At 39.5% G+C, this 23,626-nt stretch overlaps 1 protein-coding gene across 1 annotated transcript in view; it reads left to right on the top strand.

Moving 5' to 3' along the window:
* Positions 1–23,626, top strand: part of PKHD1L1 (PKHD1 like 1) — a 179,329-nt gene that overhangs the window by 86,476 nt on the left and 69,227 nt on the right. Inside the window, exons 39-49 of the mRNA XM_069601129.1 lie at positions 2,340–2,588; positions 3,275–3,424; positions 5,922–6,096; positions 7,366–7,522; positions 7,903–8,059; positions 9,271–9,350; positions 9,813–9,942; positions 11,355–11,484; positions 16,860–17,101; positions 18,950–19,086; positions 21,599–22,628. Of these exons, the coding sequence (XP_069457230.1) occupies positions 2,340–2,588; positions 3,275–3,424; positions 5,922–6,096; positions 7,366–7,522; positions 7,903–8,059; positions 9,271–9,350; positions 9,813–9,942; positions 11,355–11,484; positions 16,860–17,101; positions 18,950–19,086; positions 21,599–22,628 (2,637 nt within the window). The remainder of the gene's footprint in view (positions 1–2,339; positions 2,589–3,274; positions 3,425–5,921; positions 6,097–7,365; positions 7,523–7,902; positions 8,060–9,270; positions 9,351–9,812; positions 9,943–11,354; positions 11,485–16,859; positions 17,102–18,949; positions 19,087–21,598; positions 22,629–23,626) is intronic.

Here is a 23,626-nt window from a genome sequence, read left to right as displayed (position 1 = left end):
TGAAACTTAAGTTGATTATTAACACAACAAAATTCTTCTTAAGGGAGTAATTGGCCCATTCAGATGGAAAAAATATTATAAAATAATATTTACTTAATTATTTGGTGTGAGTTGTTTTTCTAAGCTAAGAATAGATGGAGTGGCTTCTTGATCCTTTGTCACCGTGCTGTGCTGTTTCTGATCATCTTCAAGCTGTTGGAATGCTTATGATCCATGTAATAAATTCTGGAGAGGCAGCTATAGTCTCATGGCTGAGAACATGGCCTAGATACCTGGGTTCACATCTTCTCTGTTCTACTTTTCAGTGGTGAAACTTTGGATAAGTTTCTTAAAATATCAGATTCCTTATACATGCAGATACCTTTCTCATAAGGTTATAGAAGTTCATTCATATAATGCAACTTAAAAGTTCCTTTAATCAAGAACTTATTAAATGTTGGCCTTTAAAAAAAAGTCTTTGTTAGTTTACAGTGTCATGGGTAAGATGTATTCTCTGCTTTCAAGAAGCTTGCTATTGAAATTTTCTTTTAGACATCAAGTTTTCTCATTTAGAATTTTATTTTATTTTATTTTTTTATTTTATTATTTTTTAAATTTTAAAATCTTTAATTCTTACATGCGTTCCCAAACATGACCCCCCCCCACCTCCCTCCCCACAACATCTCTCTGGGTCATCCCCATGCACCAGCCCCAAGCATGCTGCACCCTACGTCAGACATGGACTGGCGATTCAATTCTTACATGATAGTCTACATGTTAGAATTCCCATTCTCCCAAATCATCCCACCCTCTCCCTCTCCCTCTGAGTCCAAAAGTCCGTTATACACATCTGTGTCTTTTTTCCTGTCTTGCATACAGGGTCGTCATTGCCATCTTCCTAAATTCCATATATATGTGTTAGTATACTGTATTGGTGTTTTTCTTTCTGGCTTACTTCACTCTGTATAATTGGCTCCAGTTTCATCCATCTCATCAGAACTGATTCAAATGAATTCTTTTTAACGGCTGAGTAATACTCCATTGTGTATAAAAAGCAAATATTAGCAATAACAATGGCATCAGTTCCGCTCAGTTCAGTTCAGTCGCTCAGTTGTGTCCAACTCTTTGTGACCCCATGAATCACAGCACTCCAGGCCGCCCTGTCCATCTCCCCTATATATTTGTAATCATTGCAGATGAAGAACTAGATATTGACATATGCTCCTTATTTCCATGAACCATTTCTGTCTCATCTCACTTTGAATGTATCTTTGAAAGCAGCATATCTGAAGATAGAAGAGACTTGTAAACAAGTGAGAACTGAGCTATTGTGTTTACTGAAGAGACACAAGGTATAGATCGTTCTTAGAACAGTGCTTCCACTTGAAAAGTGCAAATACCAGACAAGATTAAAACTTTAAGACCTTAAAACATTGTAAAATCTTATATCCTAAAACTATTCTTAACATGAAAGATCTCATTAATATCTATGGTCTTTAAAATGACAACTTACATTTCAGTGATGCTTACTATGGTCAATTATATGGTTATTTTTACTATCACTGGTTGAATTAAAAACCAACTACTACTTGGTGATTCTGCATTTGTAACAAGTTATGTTGATTAATATCTACTCACTTATTGTTTAGGTATATAAGTATGTGTTTGGATGACCTGTGAAAAATTCCATGTGTGTAATGCCCTCAATGCTTTTTGTCGAAGGAAGGAAGGAAGGGAACAGAAAGATTGAAATACTTTATTACAGTTTCATTTTTTCAAGGCATTAGCATCAACATTCATCTATGTCTTTAATTCCTGATTTCTGTGTTCTTACACCTAATTATTTGTATATCATGATTTGTTTATCAAGTCATGCATATTGAAAATATCTGAGTGAAGAAAAAATAGTTCATTCCTCAGAAGGGTTGCAAATATCAAGAAAGAACCAAAAGTTTTACAAAATAAGTTTCATCCCTGAAATATACTCTAACGCACCACCCACTGCTCAGGCATTCATTTCATCTTTCAGGCGTTCGTCCTTCCTTCCTAACTCTAGATCTTGTCTATTTTATTCTCTCTTTTCCATTCATCTGAATTAGGAGTAACTTATAACTTCCATCTGTAGAATGGACAGATGCACTGGAAAATAATAAACATTGATATAAATATCTTAAGATACCAAAGACTGCGATGAAATTATAGCCAAAATGTATATGACGTGTATTGTTTATTAGTTTTAAAATACTAGATATAATTTTGTTTATGTAGGTGAATAGGGATGTCTTTAAATGCATATCTAAGTATTAGAGTTTAGGTATGTATATGTATAGGATAGATAATGGACTGTCTTTCTTTTTAAGGTCCTCCTGAAACTGAAATTCAGGTCACTGGATCTAATTTTGGTACTGACATCTTGGAAATTTCGGTGATGATAAGTAGCACACAGTGTAATGTGACCAAGGTCAATGATACTGTATTGCAGTGCATTGTTGGCGATCATGCTGGTGGCACTTTTCCTGTCACGATGCATCATAAAACAAAAGGCTTTGCCATGTCTACAGTTGTATTTAAGTACCCACTTACTATTGACAGTATTCATCCAAGCCAAGGTAAGCATGAATGTGCCAGAGTCTGGAAATATTTTACATTGTTTCAGTAAACACTTACTTAGAAAGAAACATATTCTTCCAACCCTGCTAAAATGTATAGTTCCTGTAGCACATTAAATTATTTTTGTTTATGTGTCAAGTAAAGAAGCATGCAAAGGTATCCATCGTTTCAAAATATTTGTTTAATGCCTATATTTCTCTTCATGCTATAGAATATATTTAAATTTTAATACTATTGAAAATGTCCAGATTATATGTGGAAATGTTTTAAAAAAACATGTTTAAATATCACTGACATATAATTATGTCTACATAAATAAATATCTTTTTCTGTTTGAAAATTATTAGTGGTTAAAAACCTTAAGAAATTATAACCAATGTACTTTTAACTAAAATAGTAATTTTACATTTGTGTTTTGACTACTCAAATTCTTTGTGACATTTCTATTAAATAAAATTGAAATTCCTAGAAGTAGTTTAAATAAATGACTAAATGCGACATTTACTCAGTGAGGGGTTTAAAACACTACAATCAAAAGAGATTCTATTGCAATAGTATAAAAATTTCTAGTTCTAAGAATCTTTTCATTTAATGAAAGTAGCTTCCATTTCAGGTGTTAAATATATGTACAGATGAGGTTTTCTTTTCATTAACTTTGTCTTTCCTTCTTATATGTCTTCACTAGGGAGCTTCGGTGGTGGTCAAACCATGACTGTGACAGGCACTGGGTTTAATCCACAAAATTCAGTTGTGTTAGTGTGTGGCTCAAAATGTGCAGTCGACAAACTGAAATCTAATCGCACAACATTATTATGTGACATTCCACCAAGTAATGGTAAGTAATCCCCTGGAGGAGAGCATGGCAGCGCACTCCAGTTTTCTTGCCTGGAGAATCCCATGGACAGAGGAGCCTGGTGGGCTATGGTCCATAGGGTCACACAGAGTCAGACATGACTGAAGCAACTTAGTGTGCACAGTCAGAAAAAGAATGGCAGTCTTTGAGAGCTGTTTGATTTTATGGAGATCAGTCAGAGTTTCTTCTTTTTCAAGGTTTAGTGTTCATTAGGGCAACTGAATCAACTTTATGAATTTCCTGATTTTCAGCAGTTTCTTCAGAATTTTGTTTTCTACCCTTGTGTATTTACAAGATTCATGATATGTGAGTTAAACTGAATTGTTTATAACAAATCGCAGTTTTTTGGTTTATTACATAAGGAGCATACCAAATGGAAAACAAGTTTTTAGTACCTATTGGAGTATTAGCTTTTCCTTAAAGTTAGGATAGTGTCTTCTCCAGGGGATCTTCCTGACCCAGGGATTAAACCCGGGTCTCCCTAATCAGAGGTAGACTCTTTAACCTCTGAGCCACAAGGGAAGCCCTTACGTGGTACAGTTTAGTTCAGTTCAGTCGCTCAGTCGTGTCTGACTCTTGCAACCCTATGAATCGCAGCACGCCAGGCCTTCCTGTCCATCATCAACTCCCAGAGTTCACTCAGACTCACATCCATCGAGTCAGTGATGCCATCCAACCATCTCACCCTCTGTCATCCCCTTCTCCTCCTGCCCCCAATCCCTCCCAGCATCAGAGTCTTTTCCAATGAGTCAACTCTTCGCATGAGGTGGCCGAAATACTGGAGTTTCAGCTTCAGCATCATTCCCTCCAAAGAAATCCCAGGGCCGATCTCCTTCAGAATGGACTGGTTGGATCTCCTTGCAGTCCAAGGGACTCTCAAGAGTCTTCTCCAACACCACAGTTCAAAAGCATCCATTCTTCGGTGCTCAGCTTTCTTCACAGTTCAAGTCTCACATCCATACATGACCACAGGAAAAACCATAGCCTTGACTAGACGGACCTTAGTCGGCAAAGTAATGTCTCTGCTTTTGAGTATGCTATCTAGTTTGGTCATAACTTTCCTTCCAAGGAGTAAGCGTCTTTTAATTTCATGGCTGCAGTCACCATCTGCAGTGATTTTGGAGCCCAAAAAAGTAAAGTCTGACACTGTTTCCACTGTTTCCCCATCTATCTGCCATGAAGTGATAGGACCAGATGCCATGATCTTCATTTTCTGAATGCTGAGCTTTAAGCCAACTTTTTCACTCCTCTTTCACTTTCATCAAGAGGCTTTTTAGTTCCTGTTCACTTTCTGCCATAAGGGTGGTGTCATCTGCATATCTGAGGTTATTGATATTTCTCATTGTTGGCCCTGGGATTTCTTTGGAGGGAATGATGCTGAAGCTGAAACTCCAGTACTTTGGCCACCTCATGTGAAGAGTTGACTCATTGGAAAAGACTCTGATGCTGGGAGGGATTAGGGGCAGGAGGAGAAGGGGACAACAAGATGAGATAGATGGATGGCATCACTGACTCGATGGATGTGAGTCTGAGTGAACTCCGGGAGATGGTGATGGACAGGGAGGCCTGGAGTGCTGCGATCCACGGGGTCGCAAAGAGCCGGACACAACTGAGCGACTGAACTGAACTGAACTGAATTTGTTCTACCACTGTCATCTCAGCTAAGTGACTCAACTCCTTTCTGCTTCAATGTGTCCAACTATTGAAAGGAGATAATATTAACCCTAATTCTATGGGTTATTGTGAAGTTTAAATATCGGATCTCTTAAGTACACAACAAACTTTAATTATCTAGCAAAATTTAAGAAGAACCAAAGAGAATCATACAGATGAATAAAGGATATGGTTTATATATAAAGATCTTTTAAAGCATTAACAAAATTTGATGAAGCTTTTCTAAACATTTTTGCTTCTTCTGATTTCTTAAAGAATATTTAAGAAAATGTAACATTTTGTGACAGGGCTTGTTTATCATTTTAACATCAGAGTTGGTAATCTGATTTTTTTTTTTAATGCAGCAATGCTATCAAGATCTGTCAAGATTTGTTTGCCTTAACACGCGCTCTGCTTCTTTTTTCAACAATTTTGGATTGCATTTCTGTAGTTTTTCTGTCTCTTACCTTGCTTTTAACTGCCACTCCTTGCCATTGTCAGCGCACCTGCTGTGAGTGGCTCTTTGTTCCTTCCTCTCTAATTTGCAGTGTTGAATCCTCTAGGACTGGAAAACTGAACAGGCAGGTTTGTAGAATTATCTATAGTAAGAGCCTCTGAGGAAGGACCTAAGGGTTTTTCCTCTGGTGATAATGTGCATTTATTTTGTGAGGTTTTTGACTGTTGCTAGACATCCTTATTAACTCACATATAGCCAGTGAAAGTGACTTTTGGGAAGGAAGGTGTTATTGAAAATATTTGGGGGTTTTGGACATGAGTGAGGGCCTGATGGCAGAACTGAACTCAGTTTGATGTCCTCCTATCACAGGGAGGGGACCCGAGCAAGCCTGTGAAGTGAGTGTGGTCAACGGGAAGGATTCCTCTCAGTCCACGGCTACTTTTACATACAACATGTCAATGACGCCATTCATCACCAAAATAGCTCCCAAGAGAGGCAGTACAGCAGGGGGCACCAGACTTACAGTCTCGGGATCAGGCTTCAGGTACTGTCTTCACATTACACGTACATGAGTGTGTCTTTCCAGACTCAAGCCATTACACCTGCTTTCTCATGTGCCAGGACAGTGTTTAAATATAGTCAAATAATGTGTATCCAGAGAAGGAAATGGCAACCCACTGCAGTATTCTTGCCTGAAATGCCATGGACAGAGGAGCCTGGAGGCCACAGTCCTTGGAGTTACAGAATAGTCAGACACGATTTTGTGACTAAACAACAAAAAACAATGTGTACCTGGGTTTCCAGGTGGCACAGCGGTAAAGAATCCGCCTGCCAGTGCAGAAGCTGCAGGAGACATGGGTTTGATCCCCTGGGTCGGAATGAGGAGGAAATGGAAACTCGAGCCTGGCGGGCTACAGTCCATGGGGTCCCAAAGAATCGAACACAGCTGAGCAACTGAGCACTTACAATGTGTACCCATCTGCTGAAAAGCCACACGACTATTTACTGACTTCATACTCTGTGTCAGAAACCTTTCTACTCCACAGAATCTTCCTGGCTTACCTTCATAGATATTTTAAAATCCCGTTTTATGGTTAGAAAACTAAAAGAAGATATTGATTTTCCCCGTATCCTAGTCACATCACAAGTATAAATCACTTTCCTGTTATGCTTTCCCCCAAATCTCATTTCCACCATCATCTGCTTCATTGGTTAAATGAAACATCTCTTCAAGCACCAGATCCATTTCATTGTAACTATTTAGATTCCTTCTTCCTAAACATGTTCATTATTTTGGCTCAAACTTATGTACTGCACTGCCATCATCCTTCAAGTAGTTAAGGCTGACTTCAAAACCCCAGATCATTTAAATCATAGCAGGCAAAGCTAATTCCTCACATACTTATAACTACATTGGACTTGCATTTTTACACAGTGGTTAAGTCCCAAAGTCTGTGAATATGGCAAAAATGTCAGCTAGACAAAATGATCACAGAAAGTCGCTTATTAAAGTGCCATTTTGGAGAAGAATGTAGAATCTCTCAATAATTTGAACCCAAGCAGTTTTTCTCCAGTGCTGCAGAACTTGCTAGTTTATATAGTTTTATTTCCCAACCTCTTAATCTCTTTGTTTACTTTTTTCTCAACAAATATTTTAAAGTTTTACTACTGAAAAAAGTGTCAGTCTGCACTTTGATAGCTCATGGGGTAAGATCATTATTTTTACAATAATACAAATAATAGGGTTTGTCAGTGTGACCTAGAAACTTGAGAAAAACATCAGTGTTTTGTTTTCCTTCTTTATACTTTTCAGTGAAAATGTAGAGGATGTTCTCGTTACCGTAGCTGAAGCCACATGTGATGTTGAGTATTCCAACAAGACATGTATCATCTGCATGACAAATGCCCACTCTCCTTCAGGGTGGGCTCCAGTCCATGTCAGCATCAGGAGCACCAGCCTGGCCAAACGGGTAACAGTGCTGTGGCATAGAGTAGCCTCAGCTGTAGAAAAACTAGCCTTATGGGAAGTGAAGTCACTAGTAATGGACCTTTTACTTTGTTAATTTCTCCAAAAAATAACTGAGATGTGATTATAATAAATTTAAAGTAGGGTTTGTTTTTTTTTACTTATTACTAAAATGTTTATAATTTCAGACTTCTGATTAGTCTGGGTTGCAGGTAATTGGTAATAGATTTTTTGTTTTTTATTATTGTGAATCAACTGGCAGCTCTAATGTATTTAAAGTAGGTTATGCTTTATTATTAATGAAATTGTCTTAGATATCTTTCATTTTGAGAAATAATGAAATCTTTGAATTAAATTTTTTAAGTCTCTTGTGTTCTATTACAGGCTAATGCTGACTTCCTGTATGTGGATACTTGGTCCTCCAACTCCTCATGGGGAGGAAAATCTCCCCCAGAAGAAGGCTCCCTAGTTGTTATTACAAAAGGACAGATAATTTTGCTGGATCAAAATACCCCCATCCTAAAAATGTTGCTTATTCAAGGTAAATTTCTGAAAATCTGTTTCTAAGACTGCCTATGAAATGGTTCTGTGAGGTTAATTTAATCAAGATTCATGATTATGAACATCCACAGTTATATCATGTTTCAAATTCTGAGTGTAGTGTTGAATTTATTAAATTGAGTGTTATTATCCATTTGTTGTTATGAAATTATTTATCGTGTTGCCACCAGAATGTTTTTAATAAAATATAATAGAAAATATCAGAGTGTACCACATTCATATGGGTAAGCATGTTTTTTAAAGTTAAATATTTCTTAAACTTTTGTTTCAATAACTGTGAGTGTTTGTGTGTGTATATGTGTAAATGAATCCACATGGAGTGAATTAAACAAAATAGTATTTCCTATTTAGAAAAACTAGTATAGTGGGTCCTGGGGATTGTAAAAACTATGGAGATTCGTTAAATTGTATACTAAATGACCCCCTCTTGCTCCTCTTGGATGTCAGATTGTGGTTTAACCTTTGCCTGTGAACCTGCTTTCAACTGTTACCCAAAGTTGTCTCTGCTTCTTAATACTCTATTTTTAATACAGAAAATTAAATAACCAGAACTGTTACAACTGTGTATAAAAGAAAGAATAATTGGCAAGAATGAAATACTTGGAGCTTTAATATATAAAGCTTTGCCATAATGGGCTTAGCTAATCAAAGACCTTTGCATTTTGTTTTTGTTTCAAATCCTGGTCTAATAGCAGTGTTTCACTTCTTTGAAGTTAATAACTATTGAACATTTGAACAAGTGACGTTTTACTGTCCACAAATCTACATCAGTCTCTTAAGAAATGTATCCCAGCACATTCTTTAATTATGCTAATCATAGGCTATTGCTATTGCTGGTGCAAATTTGTGGATAAAAGTTCGGTGCTAATGTTGACATTACAGTACTTTCTATAAAAAGTATTTTTCTTTTCTTTCAATATTTTGTTCTTAATTTAAATTTGAGGTCCTGTGTTTATAGAACTAGAAACTGTAGCTGCACTATTTAGTAGCATTTAAAATAACAAATGATCAAGGGAAAATAATCTGGCTTGCGGTTTGATTTTACCTCATATTGCCAAAGAACTGAAGTGAAGTTACATGCATAGTGATAGCAGATAGGAATAAGAAATCAAATTTTTAATGTATAACTTAATAAATAGCTTTTAATATGAATTTTCCTTGTAATATATTTCAAAATTGTATGGTTTTTAGGCGGAACTCTAATATTTCATGAAGCTGACATTGAACTCCAGGCAGAAAATATTCTAATCACAGATGGAGGCATTCTGCAGGTATATGAGATAACTTATTGGTAACCTCTCTCCATTTCTTTTTAAAATATCATGTGTGAAATGGACAGTTAATTATGCTATACTCTCACCAATATGTCTTTTTGTAGATCTCAGTTCTTAGCATGAAGTCTTTTTTTCTGGATTGTAAAAGTTTCCCAGAATATTTTTGTGCTTTTAATGCGAAGACAAAGCATACTTTCAGAGGGCAGAAATTTAAATAGTGCAAAAAAAATATTACCTCTGAGCCGTATGTGGCCAAAGTCAATCAGTATACTTTCCAAAGGTCTGACACAGTGTATTTGACTGACTAGAAAATGTAAGGTTTAACTGTCTCTCCATACTGAGAATGGAGTAATCCATTCTCAAAAGAGGGGAGAGTAGGAAGGAATTTGCTTTTGGGTGATTACAATCGTGGCTAATGAGTTTCAGCTTTTTGAGTGATGCTCGTGAAATCCCTTGCAGATTGGGACAGAAGCAGCTCCATTTCAACACAGGGCGGTCATTACCTTGCACGGGCACCTGAGGTCTCCTGAACTCCCAGTATATGGCGCCAAAACACTGGCTGTGAGGGAAGGAATCCTGGATCTGCACGGTATGGCTCAGGGAACTGGTCCAGGAGAGACCAGCCAAGAAGCCAGAGATAATCCTCCTGATAACTCTCTAAATGCAGCCTTACCAAGCTTCTCCTGTCTTTATGTATTCTCTCTTTATCCCCTTTTATCTCTTCCCTCCTTCGCACAGGCCAGGTCAGCCCCTACAGACCACCAAGACACACAACCAAGGTCACTCCTGGAAACCCCTTCGGTTACATTGTTTGCCTAATTTAGCACTTGAGACAGTCCATATTGATTGTTTTCTTTATTCATCTGATCTGAATAGAAAAGCATTAAGTCTGGAAACAAAAATTGTCACGTCTTCCATTTGTATTTTAAAATGGGCTCTTTCTAACATACAACTATAAATTTATAGTTGCACTTTTCTGTAACTACATTCTGGAAAATTATCAGCAAATAAAAATTATCATAATCCTGTTTGTGGTGTCAGGGTAGCATTGTTTAAAGGAAGTATGGTGTGAACCTTTTTATATGAAGTCTTCTCTATTGTAATGTGCGTGCGTGCTAAGTCACTTCAGTCGTGTCTGACTCTGTGTGACCCTATGGACTGTATGTAGCCCCCTGGGCTCCTCTGTCCATGGGATTCTCCAGGCAAGAATACTGGAGTGGGTTGCCATGCCTTCTTCCAAGGGATCTTCCCAACCCAGGAATCAAGTCCACATGGCTTATGTCTCCTGCATTGGCAGGTGGGTTCTTTACCACTAGTGCCACCTGGGAAGCCCTCTCTATTGTAATAATCTACTTCTTTTATAAGTTTATAATATATAAACATGATACCTGATTATGACCATATATGTCCTGCATTGGGCTAAATATATACACTAATGAAATTTTCAGAAATTTACACATTTCATTTGTCTCCAGATTATCAATTTAAGCAATTCCTATCAACAAAGACAAAGGTAATAGGCCTCTGCCCATGTTATCAATGTATGCCTCTGGCCATTTTATCAAGCGTATCATACTATTCTGGGGAAGAAAATGGCTACCCGCTCCAGTGTTCTTGCCTGGGAAATCCCATGGACAGAGGAGCCTGGTGGGCTACAGTCCATGGGGTCGCAGAGAGTTGGACATCAATGGCAAAATGATGCCATTTATACTGAGTTTACATAAAGGAGATTGTCATAAATGAAGTATATCATTGCAGAAGGACTTTTACAAAATGTGGAGGCCCATGCGTGTTATTACAAATGTGACTATTACTTTTATAAAGCAAGCACTCTAAATGTGCTTTGTTTTTTTTTTTTTTTTTTGAGAAAGGTATAAGATGCTAAGTTAAAATGAATCTTCTCAAAGTTATACAATCCAGGAGATTAAAATGCATAAAACTCTTAGTATTCCAGAAGACATACCTGAGGAAACTCTCAGTTGGTTTGTATGTTGGCTCCAGGTCTGCCTGTTCCTGTGATCTGGACTCGTTTGGCTCATACTGCAAAGGCAGGGGAACGGACTTTGATTTTACAAGAAGCAGTAACATGGAAACCAGGAGATAAGATTGTAATTGCAAGCACAGGACACAGGTATGATGGATCTGATCATTTTGATTTAGAGTAGAAATTTGTAACTGTGTAAAAAAGGTATGATTCAGGAGGTCCACAGCCATTTAATTTAAATTTGAAACCTCAAGTAAAGAAGCCTCGACAGCCAAATATTTATTTGCCAGATATTAACATTGAGTTGATCTCCAGCGTGAGTTTTTATTGACTGAATTTACCATAAGAAAAAGTATAAGTATATACTAATAAAAGATTGTAGTCGTTTCTCATGGTGCAGTTCCCACGTAAGATTTCATTTGACAAGCGCATTCTGCTATTAAAAGTTATTTGAAAACCTCTGAGTGATGTCATGCAGACAGCAGTAAGTCAGAAAGAGAAAAACAAATACCATATATTAATGTGTGAATGTGGAATCTAGAAATCTAGATGATTTCTTTTTGCAGGGCAGGAATAGAGACGGAGACGTGGGGAAGGGGCATGTGGACAGAGTGGGGAAAGGGAGGGTGTAACGAACTGGGAGAGTAGCATTGACACATATACAGACCACGTGTGGAACAGATGGCTAGTGGGAAGCTGCTGTAGAGCACAGGGGGCTCACCTCAGTGCTCCGTGATGACCTGGAGTGGGGAGGATGGGGGTTGGGGTGGGAGAGGCTGATTCACATTGTACAGCAGAAATTAACACAACATTGAAAGCAATTATACTCCAATTTAAAAAAAAAAAAGAAAACCTCTGAGTGAGAGCTTCAGCTGAGTACATCAATGCATGCAAAAATGTAAATGAGCTTCTTTGTTTGGGGTCACCAACGGAGCACAGTTGAAAGCAGCTAGTTAAGTCTTTTTAATCTTACAGTCTTGGCAGTGGTTCCCATGGAGCAAAATTGTTAGTAATGATTGAATGATAGGGATGAAATTATAGTGTAACTAATGATTAACATGACCTTTGATGTCTGACATTTTATCATGAAACTGCCTATGACCCTTAATTACTGTTTAATTATATATTTTAGCAAATGAGAAATATGAGGAAAAAAACTAATATAGCTACGCCAAGAATACTGGTGGGGAGATAAAGCAAGAGGAGCTTTATTTTTGCTTTATTATTCAAATTATGTAACAGCAAAATTGGATATAGTTTGTGGATCAGGGAACAAACAGTAATTTATGACAAGAAAAGCTAAGTTGTATTAAGGTCGTGACTCAATTTAGAATTAAAATTCAAGATGGCATTTTGAATTTGTCCCTTTCTGAGTTAAAAATAGACTTGCACATGTTAGGAAGAGTTAAATATATACTTAGCTTTATAAGCACCCTCTTTTTTTATCTCTGCCCTTGGGATGATATAACGGCAAAATTAAAAAGCAGCAAAATGACAGGGCTTACTTATAGAATAGGAAGTCCTCATAGCTTTTCTGGGTGAAAGAAAAGTAAGTTTAGAATTTAGGGGTCACAAAGAGTTGGACACCACTGAGTGACTGACAACAAAACCAAGTTTTAATAAACAAGAATTTAGGAATTTCCCACCAAATCTAATTAGTTGTTCACTGTTTCATTTGTAAATCCTATTTGAGAGTTTGCAAAGCAGGTGGTTAAGAATACTACTTTTAAAGTCAGTCGACCTAGGTCCAACCCCCAGCAATACTACTTACGAGGCCTAATGCCATATTATTTTGCGTCTCTGTGCTTCACTAAAATTGGAATGCTGTTAGTATGTATCTCAGAATTATTGTAAGGATTAAATGAGTTTGTATGTGTAAAACAGAGTGGAACTTGGCTCAAAGTTAGTGCAATATATGTTGGATATTATTACAAAGGAAGGAAAGGTGCATTTAGGTGCACCTAACATAGAAAAATCCTTTTGAGAACTTTTCTAAAAATATCATCTCTGTATCATCTGAATCCAAGAGAACTGGGAGAGGTTAGTTCAGATCACCTGAGGGATCTTGTAATATTATTGATACACCCTGTCTCAAACATCCTTAATCTCCACTTCCCCTTCCCCCTCCCCCTCCCCTCTAATTCCTTCCTTGGGTCTTTGGGAATTATGTCTTTCCATCCACTTACCCTCTTGGAAAAAAAACCAGCTTTGGTCTCCTGTTTCTTCTAGCTTTTCTGTCTCTTTCTCCACCGCCTCCCTTTCTCTCTCTCAGTTATTGAATCACCATGCCCGTTTCTTCCATTTCATTCTCACTCTCCATTTTTTCCCTTTAAGCCCTACAGTCTAATTTTCATCTTCACAAAAATGTTCCTAGTGACCTTCTGACTATCAGCTCTCTTCACTTCCTGCACATCACCAAGTTCTTTGGGTTCTGCCCTTGAAATGCCTCTTCCTCCAGCTTTCCTTACTTTCCATTGAATTTAGACTCCCAGTCCCTCATGCTGGAATATTCCATCATCTTCTTATTTGGGTTCCATTCCTCTACCTTCTTCCCTCAGGAATTTATTCTGCATTGATTTGTTCAGTCAGTCAAATCTACGATTGAGTTGTGACAGGTACTCAGCATACAGAATGATTCAGTGGTTGCCTTACCTAGAGGAGCAGACAGGTATGGGAGGGACAGAGAAGTAAATGGGTGATAGGTCTGCGTGTGGTAACTGTGAGTGCTAACGGGGCATCAGGCAGCACTTACTGGGAATCTAGAAGGGCTGGGAAAGTTGAGACAGGTGCCTTCCAATCTATTTCAGATGCAACATTGTTATTTGACCTGGTAGTTAAAGGAGGAGAAAGATTTGCCAAGGAAGAGAGGAATCAAAAAGCAGTGTCAGGAAGATACATCGATAACTCCCTTAAAGGCACCTCTGTCAGTTGCACCAGTCACATGCTTTAGTAGATAAAACATAAAATCAGCCATAGAAACACTTGTCTCTCTGAAGTTAGGGGCACTTTTGCTTGGTACCCATCTCCCAGTACTTAACTCTATGTCTAGAAAACAGGCTTGTTCTTGTTCAGTGGCTGTGTAATGTCTGACTCTGCAACCCTATGAACTGTAGCCTACCTCTGTTCATAGAATTTCCTCTATCCATGGAATTTGCAGGCAAGAATATTGGAGTGGATTGCCATTTCCTCCTAGACGCTCAATAAACATTTGTTGGAAGGATTCATACATGAATATTATTGATTTGGCCAGTCCTTTTGTTGGAACTTGGGGTGTGTTGAAGGAATGGGTAGAAATTAAACATCCTGAACTCACCTCAGTCCTTTCTTTCCCCTGCTCTGAAACCTCCAGTAGACTCCCTCTGTAAGGGTTTTTCCAACCTCAGCACTATTGACATTTTGGACAGGTTAATTGTTTGTTGTGTATCGCAGGAGGTTTGGGAACATCCTCAGCCACTACCTACTAGTAGCAACACCACCACCAACACCACCACCTCCACAAACACCATTGCAACCAACACTACCACCACCACCACCAATGCCAGTACCACCACCAACACCACCACCACCAACACCGACACCACTACCACCAACACCACCTCCACCACCACCACCATCAATACCAATACCAACAACAACACCACCACTCAATACCAATACCACCAACACTAACACCAACACCAACACCAACACCACTACCACCAACACCAACACCACCAATACCAATACCACCAACACCAACACCACCAATACGAATACCCCAACACCAATACCACCAACACCAATACCACCAACACCAATACCACCAATACCACCTCCACCAATACCACCACCACCAACACCACCACCACCAATACCAATACCACCACTACCACCAACACCACCTCCACCAACACCACCACCACCAATACCAATACCACCACTACAACCAACACCACCTCCACCAATACCACCACCACCAATACCAATACCACCACTACCACCAACACCACCTCCACCAACACCACCACCACCAATACCAATACCACCACTACCACCAACACCACCTCCACCAAAACCACCACCACCAATACCAATACCACCACCATCAATACCAATACCACCACCACCAACACCACCACCACCAATACCAATACCAACAACAACACCAATACCAATACCGACAACAACACCACCACTACCACCACCACCTCCACCAACACCACCACCATCAATACCAATATCACTACCACCACCACCACCATCAACACCAATACCAATACCAATGCCACCACCAACACCACTACCACTACCTCTACCCACACCACCACCATCAATACTAATACCACCACCACCACCACCACCACCACCAACACCACCACCACTCCCACCACCACCACCAATACCAATACCACCAACACCACCAACACCAATACCAATACCACCAATACCAATACCACCAATACCACCTCCACCAATACCATCACCACCAACACCACCAAATACCAATACCAACACCACTACCACCACTCACCACCTCCACCCATACCACCACCATCAATACTAATACCACCAACACCACTACCACCAATACCACCAACACCAATACCACTACCACCACCACCACCAGTACCAATACCACCACCACCAAGACCAATACCACCACCACCACCACCAATACCAATACCACCACCACCACCACCAAGACCAATATCACCACCACCACCACCAATACCAATACCACCACCACCACCACCAATACCAATACCACCACCACCACCACCACCAATACCAATACCACCACCACCAATACCACCAATACCACCTCTAGCAATACCACCACCACCAAGACCAATACCACCACACCACCACCACCAATACCAATACCACCACCACCAATACCACCAATACCACCACCACCAATACCAATACCACCAACACCACCTCCACCAATACCACCACCACCAATACCAATATCACCAACACGACTTCCACCAATACCACCACCACCAATACCAATACCACCACTACCACCAACACCACCTCCACCAACACCACCACCACCAAATACCACCTCCACCAATACCACCTCCACCAACACCACCACCACCAACACCAACACCACCACCATCAATACCAACACCACCAACAATAACACCACCAAGAACAACAATAACACCACCACCACCAGTACCACCAATACTAATACCAACACCACCTACACCAATACAACAGCCCATGCCTTGCTGTGTTATGACAACCAAAAACATGTCCAGGCATTGCCAAATGTCCCCAAGGGAATAAAATCACCCTTGGTTGAGAGCCACTGTGTGTGATCCTCAAAGTTGTATAGGAGTTGCTCTTTTGAATACTTTAGAGGGAGTAAAATACCATCTTCAAATTCCTCTTCAGCATATTATATGACATAAACATTTTTTTTCCTATTTTACAGATGAAGTTTTCAAAATAGAATAAAACAAATACACCAAAGCAATACTGTGTTAATTTATATTAATTCTGAGAGCTTGTGGTTAAAATTTTTACAGACACAGCCAACGAGAAAATGAAGAAAGGACCATTGCATCTGTATCTGCTGATGGCAGGAACATAACGCTCACTGATCCACTGAATTACACACACTTGGGGATCACTGTCACCCTCCCTGATGGAACTCTTTTTGAAGCAAGGGCAGAAATTGGAATTCTTACAAGAAATATTTTAATAAGAGGATCTGACAACGTGGAGTGGAATAACAAAATCCCAGCATGTCCTGATGGATTCGACACAGGTAACTTTAGTAGCCTTAGTGTGTCAACTTAAATGTTTCCAGACATTTCAGAAATATTCCCTGTGGGCAAAATCAGCTCCTGTTCAGAACTAATAGACTTGGTTATGCACTGGCAATAAATAAGCCCCAAATTTTAGTGAGTTAAAATGGTAAAGGTTTATTTCTTATTTATGCTACATGTAACCAGTATGAGTCAACAGTGGGGCTCTGACTCATACAGGGGGACACTGTAATTTTCCAGTGTCTGTGCTGATGGAAGCTTCATCTCCACGTGGGTTTCCATGGTCTCTGAGACAGGGGATCAGAAGGCCGGGAAGTTAAGCACCAGCAATTAGTTACTTTGGTCCTGAAGGGACATATGTCTCTTCTACTCAGGTGTCAATAGTTGGGACTGGTTCTATGGCTATCTTTAACCTACCATAGTTCTCATGTATATAATATATATGTATGTATATGGACTTCTGGTAGCTCAGCAGTAAAGAACCCACCTGCAGTGCAGCAGCTGCAGAAAACGCAAGTTCCATCCCTAGGTCGGGGAGATCCCCTGGAGGAGGACATGGCAACCTACTCCAGTATTCTTGCCTGGAGAATCCCATGGATAGAGGAGCCCGGCAGGCTACAGTCCATAGCGCTGCAAAGAGTTGGACACGACTAAAGTGACTTAGCATGCACACATGTATATGTGTGTATACACACACACACATATGTGTGTATATATGTTTACATAAAACTATGTATAACTATATAAATGTGTATAGTTAGGAAGCATGGTACATTTAAGTCTCTTTAAATATTTTATGTGATCACTACTACTATTGTTGTTGGTTAGTTGCTAAGTCATGTCCGACTCTTTGAGACCCTGTAGACTGCAGCCAGCTAGGGTCCCCTATCTGTGGGATTCTCCAGGCAAGAATACTGGAGTGAGTTGCCATTTCCTTCCCCAGGGGATCAAACCTGCATCTCCTGCATTGGCAGGCAGATTCTTTACCACTGAGCTTCCAGTGAAGCCCACTGCCATTACAATCTGATAAGTAGTTGAGTAATAACTGGTATACCTTAGGTACAGCCTTTTCTTCAGTGGAAAGCATAAGACAAAGCTCAATGGATTCAATGTCAAGTGACCCGCATTCTGATTCCAGTTCATCTTCATCATCTCACTATGTCCATTGTAAACCTAGTTTCATCCTGATTTATATAAAAATACTTCCTGTTCTGCCAACCTACTATCGTTGTAAGAATTAAGTGAGATAATGCAGGTTCTAATCTTGTACCAGTGTAAGATTGTATCAACTATGTTAATCCCAAATGTTGCGGAAAATAAATTCAGAGATAATAAAGCAAAATACCCTTATCAGCATTCATTCAGCCATTCAAGTATTTATCTAGTATCTTTGAAAGATATTAAAGTAAGTACTTTTGTGCTTCTCTGACAGTAAAGAATCTGCCTGCAGTGCGGGAGACCTGGGTTCAATCCCTGGTTTGGGATGATCCCCTGGAGAGGGCATGGCAACCCACTCCAGTATTTTTGCCTGGAGAGTCCCTTATGGACTGAAGAGCCTGTCAGGCTATAGTCCATGGTGTTGCAGAGAGTCAGACATGACTGAGCAACTAAGCACAGCACAGCAAAGTTAAGTACTTTAGGGAATGCAGTGGTGAATAAGACAAGGCACTTACCTTCCTTATTGTGCAGAAGAGAAGATAACGTGAATGCAAGCAATTATGTTCTAGGATAAGATTAAAATTATATGTGAATAAAAAGATATAACTAGATATGAAAAGCAGTCTTTATATAATGAGAAGATTTTGACATAGTTTTCCTTTATTGTATCTTCAATTTTATTTTTAAAGGTGAATTTGCTACACAGACATGTCTCCAAGGAAAGTTTGGAGAAGAAATAGGAAGCGACCAGTTTGGAGGCTGCATTATGCTTCATGCTCCTCTAGCTGGTGCTAACATGGTAACTGGAAGGATAGAATATGTAGAGGTAAGAGGCACTATTATTAGCGGTTTGCCCAAAGTTGTCTATACAATGAGTATGTATTGAGCACCTGCTTTTTGCCAGATGCTGATTATAATAATGTTTGGTAGAGGAGACAGATAAACAGACAGTGTCAATACAACTGTTATTCATGTATGTCATCATGCCGAAATTTTGTTTCTCTGCTTTTCTTATACCCACCCCATGTCAAATTCATTAACAAGTTCTATCCCAAAATAGTGTATCCTGAATCCACTATTTTTCCAGCACTCCACCTGGTTCCAAACCCAAACCACTGTCGCCTCTCACCTGGACTACTATGCTTTTCTCCTAACTGATCTTCCTGTTTCCACCTTTTCTGAAACATAATCTCCATACCACAGCCAAAGTTCAGCTTTTTCATTTTTTAATTTATTTTATTGGAGAATAATTGCTTTACAGTCTTGCGTTGGTTTCTGCCATACATCCCCATGAATCAGCCACAGGTATACATATGTCCCCTCCCTCCGGAACCCCCCTCCAATCCCCCTAGAGCCTATTATCCAGAGTGAAGTAAGTCAAAAAGAGAAAGACAGATAACATATATTAGCGCATGCATATAGAATCTAAAAAGATGGTACTGATGAACTTGTTTGCAGGGGAGCAATGGAGACACAGACATAGAGAAGAGACTGGTGGACGAAGTTCAAGCTTTAAAGTGTGAATCAGATCTTGCCACACTGTGCTCGAAACTCTTCAGGAGCTTCACAGTACACTTAAAACAAAATGTCTTAGCTCTTCCCAAAGGAGCCACATCATCTGACCCCACTCTGGCCCCTTGCTGTCTTGTGTGACCCATCCTTGGCGCCCGCCATGCTGGTCACATAGGCCTCCCTGTGTCATGTGACCACGTCAGGCACGTTCCTAGCTCAGTTCTTTGCACAAGCTCTTCATCTTCCTTAGAATGATTTTCTGCCAGGTACTTCTGTGTTCACACTCCTTTCAGTCAAATCTCTTCTCAAATCTATCTCTTCAGAGAGGCCGTGCTTCACCACCTTTATTTGAAAGAGCTGCCAAACTCCTATTTTTCTTTATTAACTCATAACTCCAGATATATTTTTGTTTTATTTTTTAATCTCTTCTTCTAGAACATAAGCAGTCCTTCTAGTTTTCTACTGATTCCCCTGTAGCTGGAGCAGTGCTTGGCACATAGGAGATTCTTAATTGGCTATAAATTGAACAAATACATAGATAAAAGAATAAATATGCAAGTTATGCCCAAGATATCAAGAGCTCTTCTGTATCTTGGTCTGTATAATCTGGGTTTAGCACAGTTTTTATCGAGTATTCAATAAAAGGAAGGAGGGTGCAAAGGAAAGAAGGATAGTAAAATCCATAAATCTGTTAAATTGGGAACACCCAACTGTAGTGAGGGTGGCAGAGTCAATGGCTACATTTGGTAAAACTCTCCTCCTCCTAGGTTATGTTACACATCTGTAATTTCTGGATATGGACTAAGTGAGGTTACCAGGGTTGATCTGTATGGTAAATATTAGTAATAGTTAATTTTTATTTTTATATGAAGAATGAAAATAAATGGATGACCTAACATTTTATTTCCAAACCTCATAAGATTATATTATACAGATACAAACACATACACACACACAGAGGCATCTTCTGCCTTAGATTATTAGATCGTTTTGGTTGTTCAATCACTAAGTCGTATCCGACTCTTTGCGACTCTATGGACTGCAGCACGCCAGGCTCTCCTGTCCTTCACTATCTCCCGGAGTTTGCTCAGATTCATGTCCATTGAGTTGGTGATGCTGTATAATTATTTCATCCTCTGCTGCCCACTTCTCCTTTTGCCTCCCATCTTTCCCAGCATCCGGGTTTTTTCTAATGAGTTGGCCCTTCACATCAGGTGGATTGTAGGCCTTTGAAAGTATAGCAGAGTGGTTAGTAAGAGCGCCAACTCTCTAATCAGACCAGTGGGTTTAAGTGGAGCTTTGTGACTATGAAATAGATACTCAGCATTTCTGCATTTCACTTTCTTCATCTATAAAATGAAGCTTCTGCTGAGTGGCTACTTCCTAGGATTATAGTAGAGTGTGACCATGCATATGACGTTTAGCAAAATATCTGGCACTTGATAAATATTCAAGAAATATTTCTTACAATTAAGTAAGGATTAAAAGGAGGAGAAAAAGAAGTATTTTAAGAGGTTGTGTTTTGCTCAACACCAGTTTCATAACAGAGTAAGGTGAAAAGTGGAAGAGTTGAAGATGACTTTTGTTCATTCATTCATTTGATAAAAAGCATGAGCACACATGGGCTGTTATATTCATATATTGAATAAAACAAGGTGGGATGGGGGTCAAAGAACATTTTTAAATGATAAACAGGAATAATATGGGAGAGATCAATGCATTAATAATAATTAATGTGAATGTGGATATTATTTTGAAGCAAGAAAGTATAAGCCAGGCAAACTCTATGTGTATCACTGAATAGCTGTCATTTCTGGGCTTGACAGATATTCCATGCTGGTCAGGCATTCCGGTTGGGACGATATCCAATACATTGGCACCTGCTTGGAGATTTACAGTTTAAATCTTATGTAAAAGGCTGTGCAATTCACCAGACCTATAACAGGGCTATTACTATCCATAACACACATCACCTTCTGGTCGAGAGGAATATTATATATGATATCAGGGGAGGAGCATTTTTTATAGAAGACGGCATTGAACACGGCAATATCCTGCAATACAACTTGGCAGTATTTGTACATCAGAGTACTAGTCTTCTGAATGACGATGTGACTCCAGCCGCATTTTGGGTAACCAATCCAAACAACACCATACGACACAATGTGGCTGCTGGTGGCACTCACTTTGGCTTTTGGTACCGAATGAACAACCACCCTGATGGGCCATCCTATGACCGAAACATTTGCCAAAAAAGAGTCCCTCTTGGAGAATTCTTTAACAACACTGTTCATTCTCAAGGTTGGTTTGGATTGTGGATCTTTGAAGAATATTTCCCCATGCAGACAGGATCGTGTACTTCTTCGGTGCCAGTGCCTGCAGTGTTTCATTCACTCACAACTTGGAATTGTCAAAAAGGAGCCGAATGGGTCAACGGAGGTGCCCTTCAGTTCCATAACTTTGTGATGGTAAATAATTATGAGGCTGGAATTGAAACAAAGAGGATCCTGGCTCCTTATGTTGGAGGATGGGGTGAAACCAATGGAGCAATGATTAAAAATGGCAAAATAGTTGGTCATCTTGATGAACTGGGGATGGGGTCTGCATTTTGCACGACAAAAGGCCTGGTTCTCCCGTTTAATGAAGGACTGACTGTGTCTTCCGTACACTTCATGAACTTTGACCGTCCCAGCTGTGCAGCTTTGGGAGTGACATCCATCACGGGCGTTTGTAACCACAGGTGTGGAGGGTGGAGTGCAAAATTCGCTGGCATCCAGTATTCTCACACGCCGAACAAGGCTGGCTTTCGATGGGAACATGAAGTGGTACTGATTGATGTTGATGGTTCACTTACAGGTAATGTTTTCATTTCTGATAAAATATTTTGGAACTACAGTTTTCGCTTAACACAGACTTGAATTGTCATAGCATATTCAGATGAATCTTACCTGGTACCAAACTTTCCTAATGACTTAAAGATGTAAGTCAGCACTAGTCATAGATGACAGATCCTTTTCTAGAGAAGTCCCAAGCTATCACATTCAGCCTCCATGTGTGTCCTTTTTTTCCTACATTTTCACTTTGGTTCTGAGTTAATAGCAAATTGTAAACAGGACTGAAGCAACTTAGCAGCAGCAGCGGTATGGAATTAGGGACCACAAAAGAAAGCCACGTCAGTCTGAGAATGTCACTATCTTTTATTCGGTTAATTACATGACTACCCAAATTCTCCAGCCAGGCAGGCCCATAAATGTATTAATTCCAGGTTTATTCACGTAAGCAGTGTGGACAGACTGGATACATCCTGTTCAAGTACCTCAGAGGGAAGTAGTAAGTCACAGGCCTACTGTTAGTCTTTTCTTTCCAATCTAAATTCTGAATTTGAAATTGGTTAAAAGAAAATGTGAACTTTAGTACAAAATTCAACATTGTAGGTTAAATTTTTCTACCCTCTGAAGTAAATATGTAAATATGCTTTCTGTAAATATGATTTCTAGAATTTAGCATTCTTATAAAATTTTAATGATAACTTCTTGGCTTCCCTGGTGGCTCAGTGGTAAAGAGTCTGCCTACCAATGCAGGAGACAAAAGTTCGATCCCTGGGTTGGGAAGATTCCCCTGAAGAAGGAAATGGCAACCCATTCCATTATTCTTGCCTGGGAAATTCCATGGACAGAGGAGCCTGGAGGGCTACAGTCCGTGGGGTGGCAAGAGTCGGACACGACTTAGCGACTAAACAAGGATAACGATTTGGCTAAATAAGATAGGGAGGATGTGTGTGTGTGTGTGATTCTGCATAATACCTTTAAAAGAGGAACAACTGGCCAGTAAACCTGCAGACAGTAACAGATGTT

This window comes from Ovis canadensis, chromosome 9 (genome assembly GCF_042477335.2).
Source record: "Ovis canadensis isolate MfBH-ARS-UI-01 breed Bighorn chromosome 9, ARS-UI_OviCan_v2, whole genome shotgun sequence".
In the NCBI taxonomy this organism is placed as follows: domain Eukaryota; kingdom Metazoa; phylum Chordata; class Mammalia; order Artiodactyla; family Bovidae; genus Ovis; species Ovis canadensis.
The sequence above is the reverse complement of the archived record's forward strand: the minus strand, read 5'-3'. Positions and strand labels throughout refer to the sequence as shown.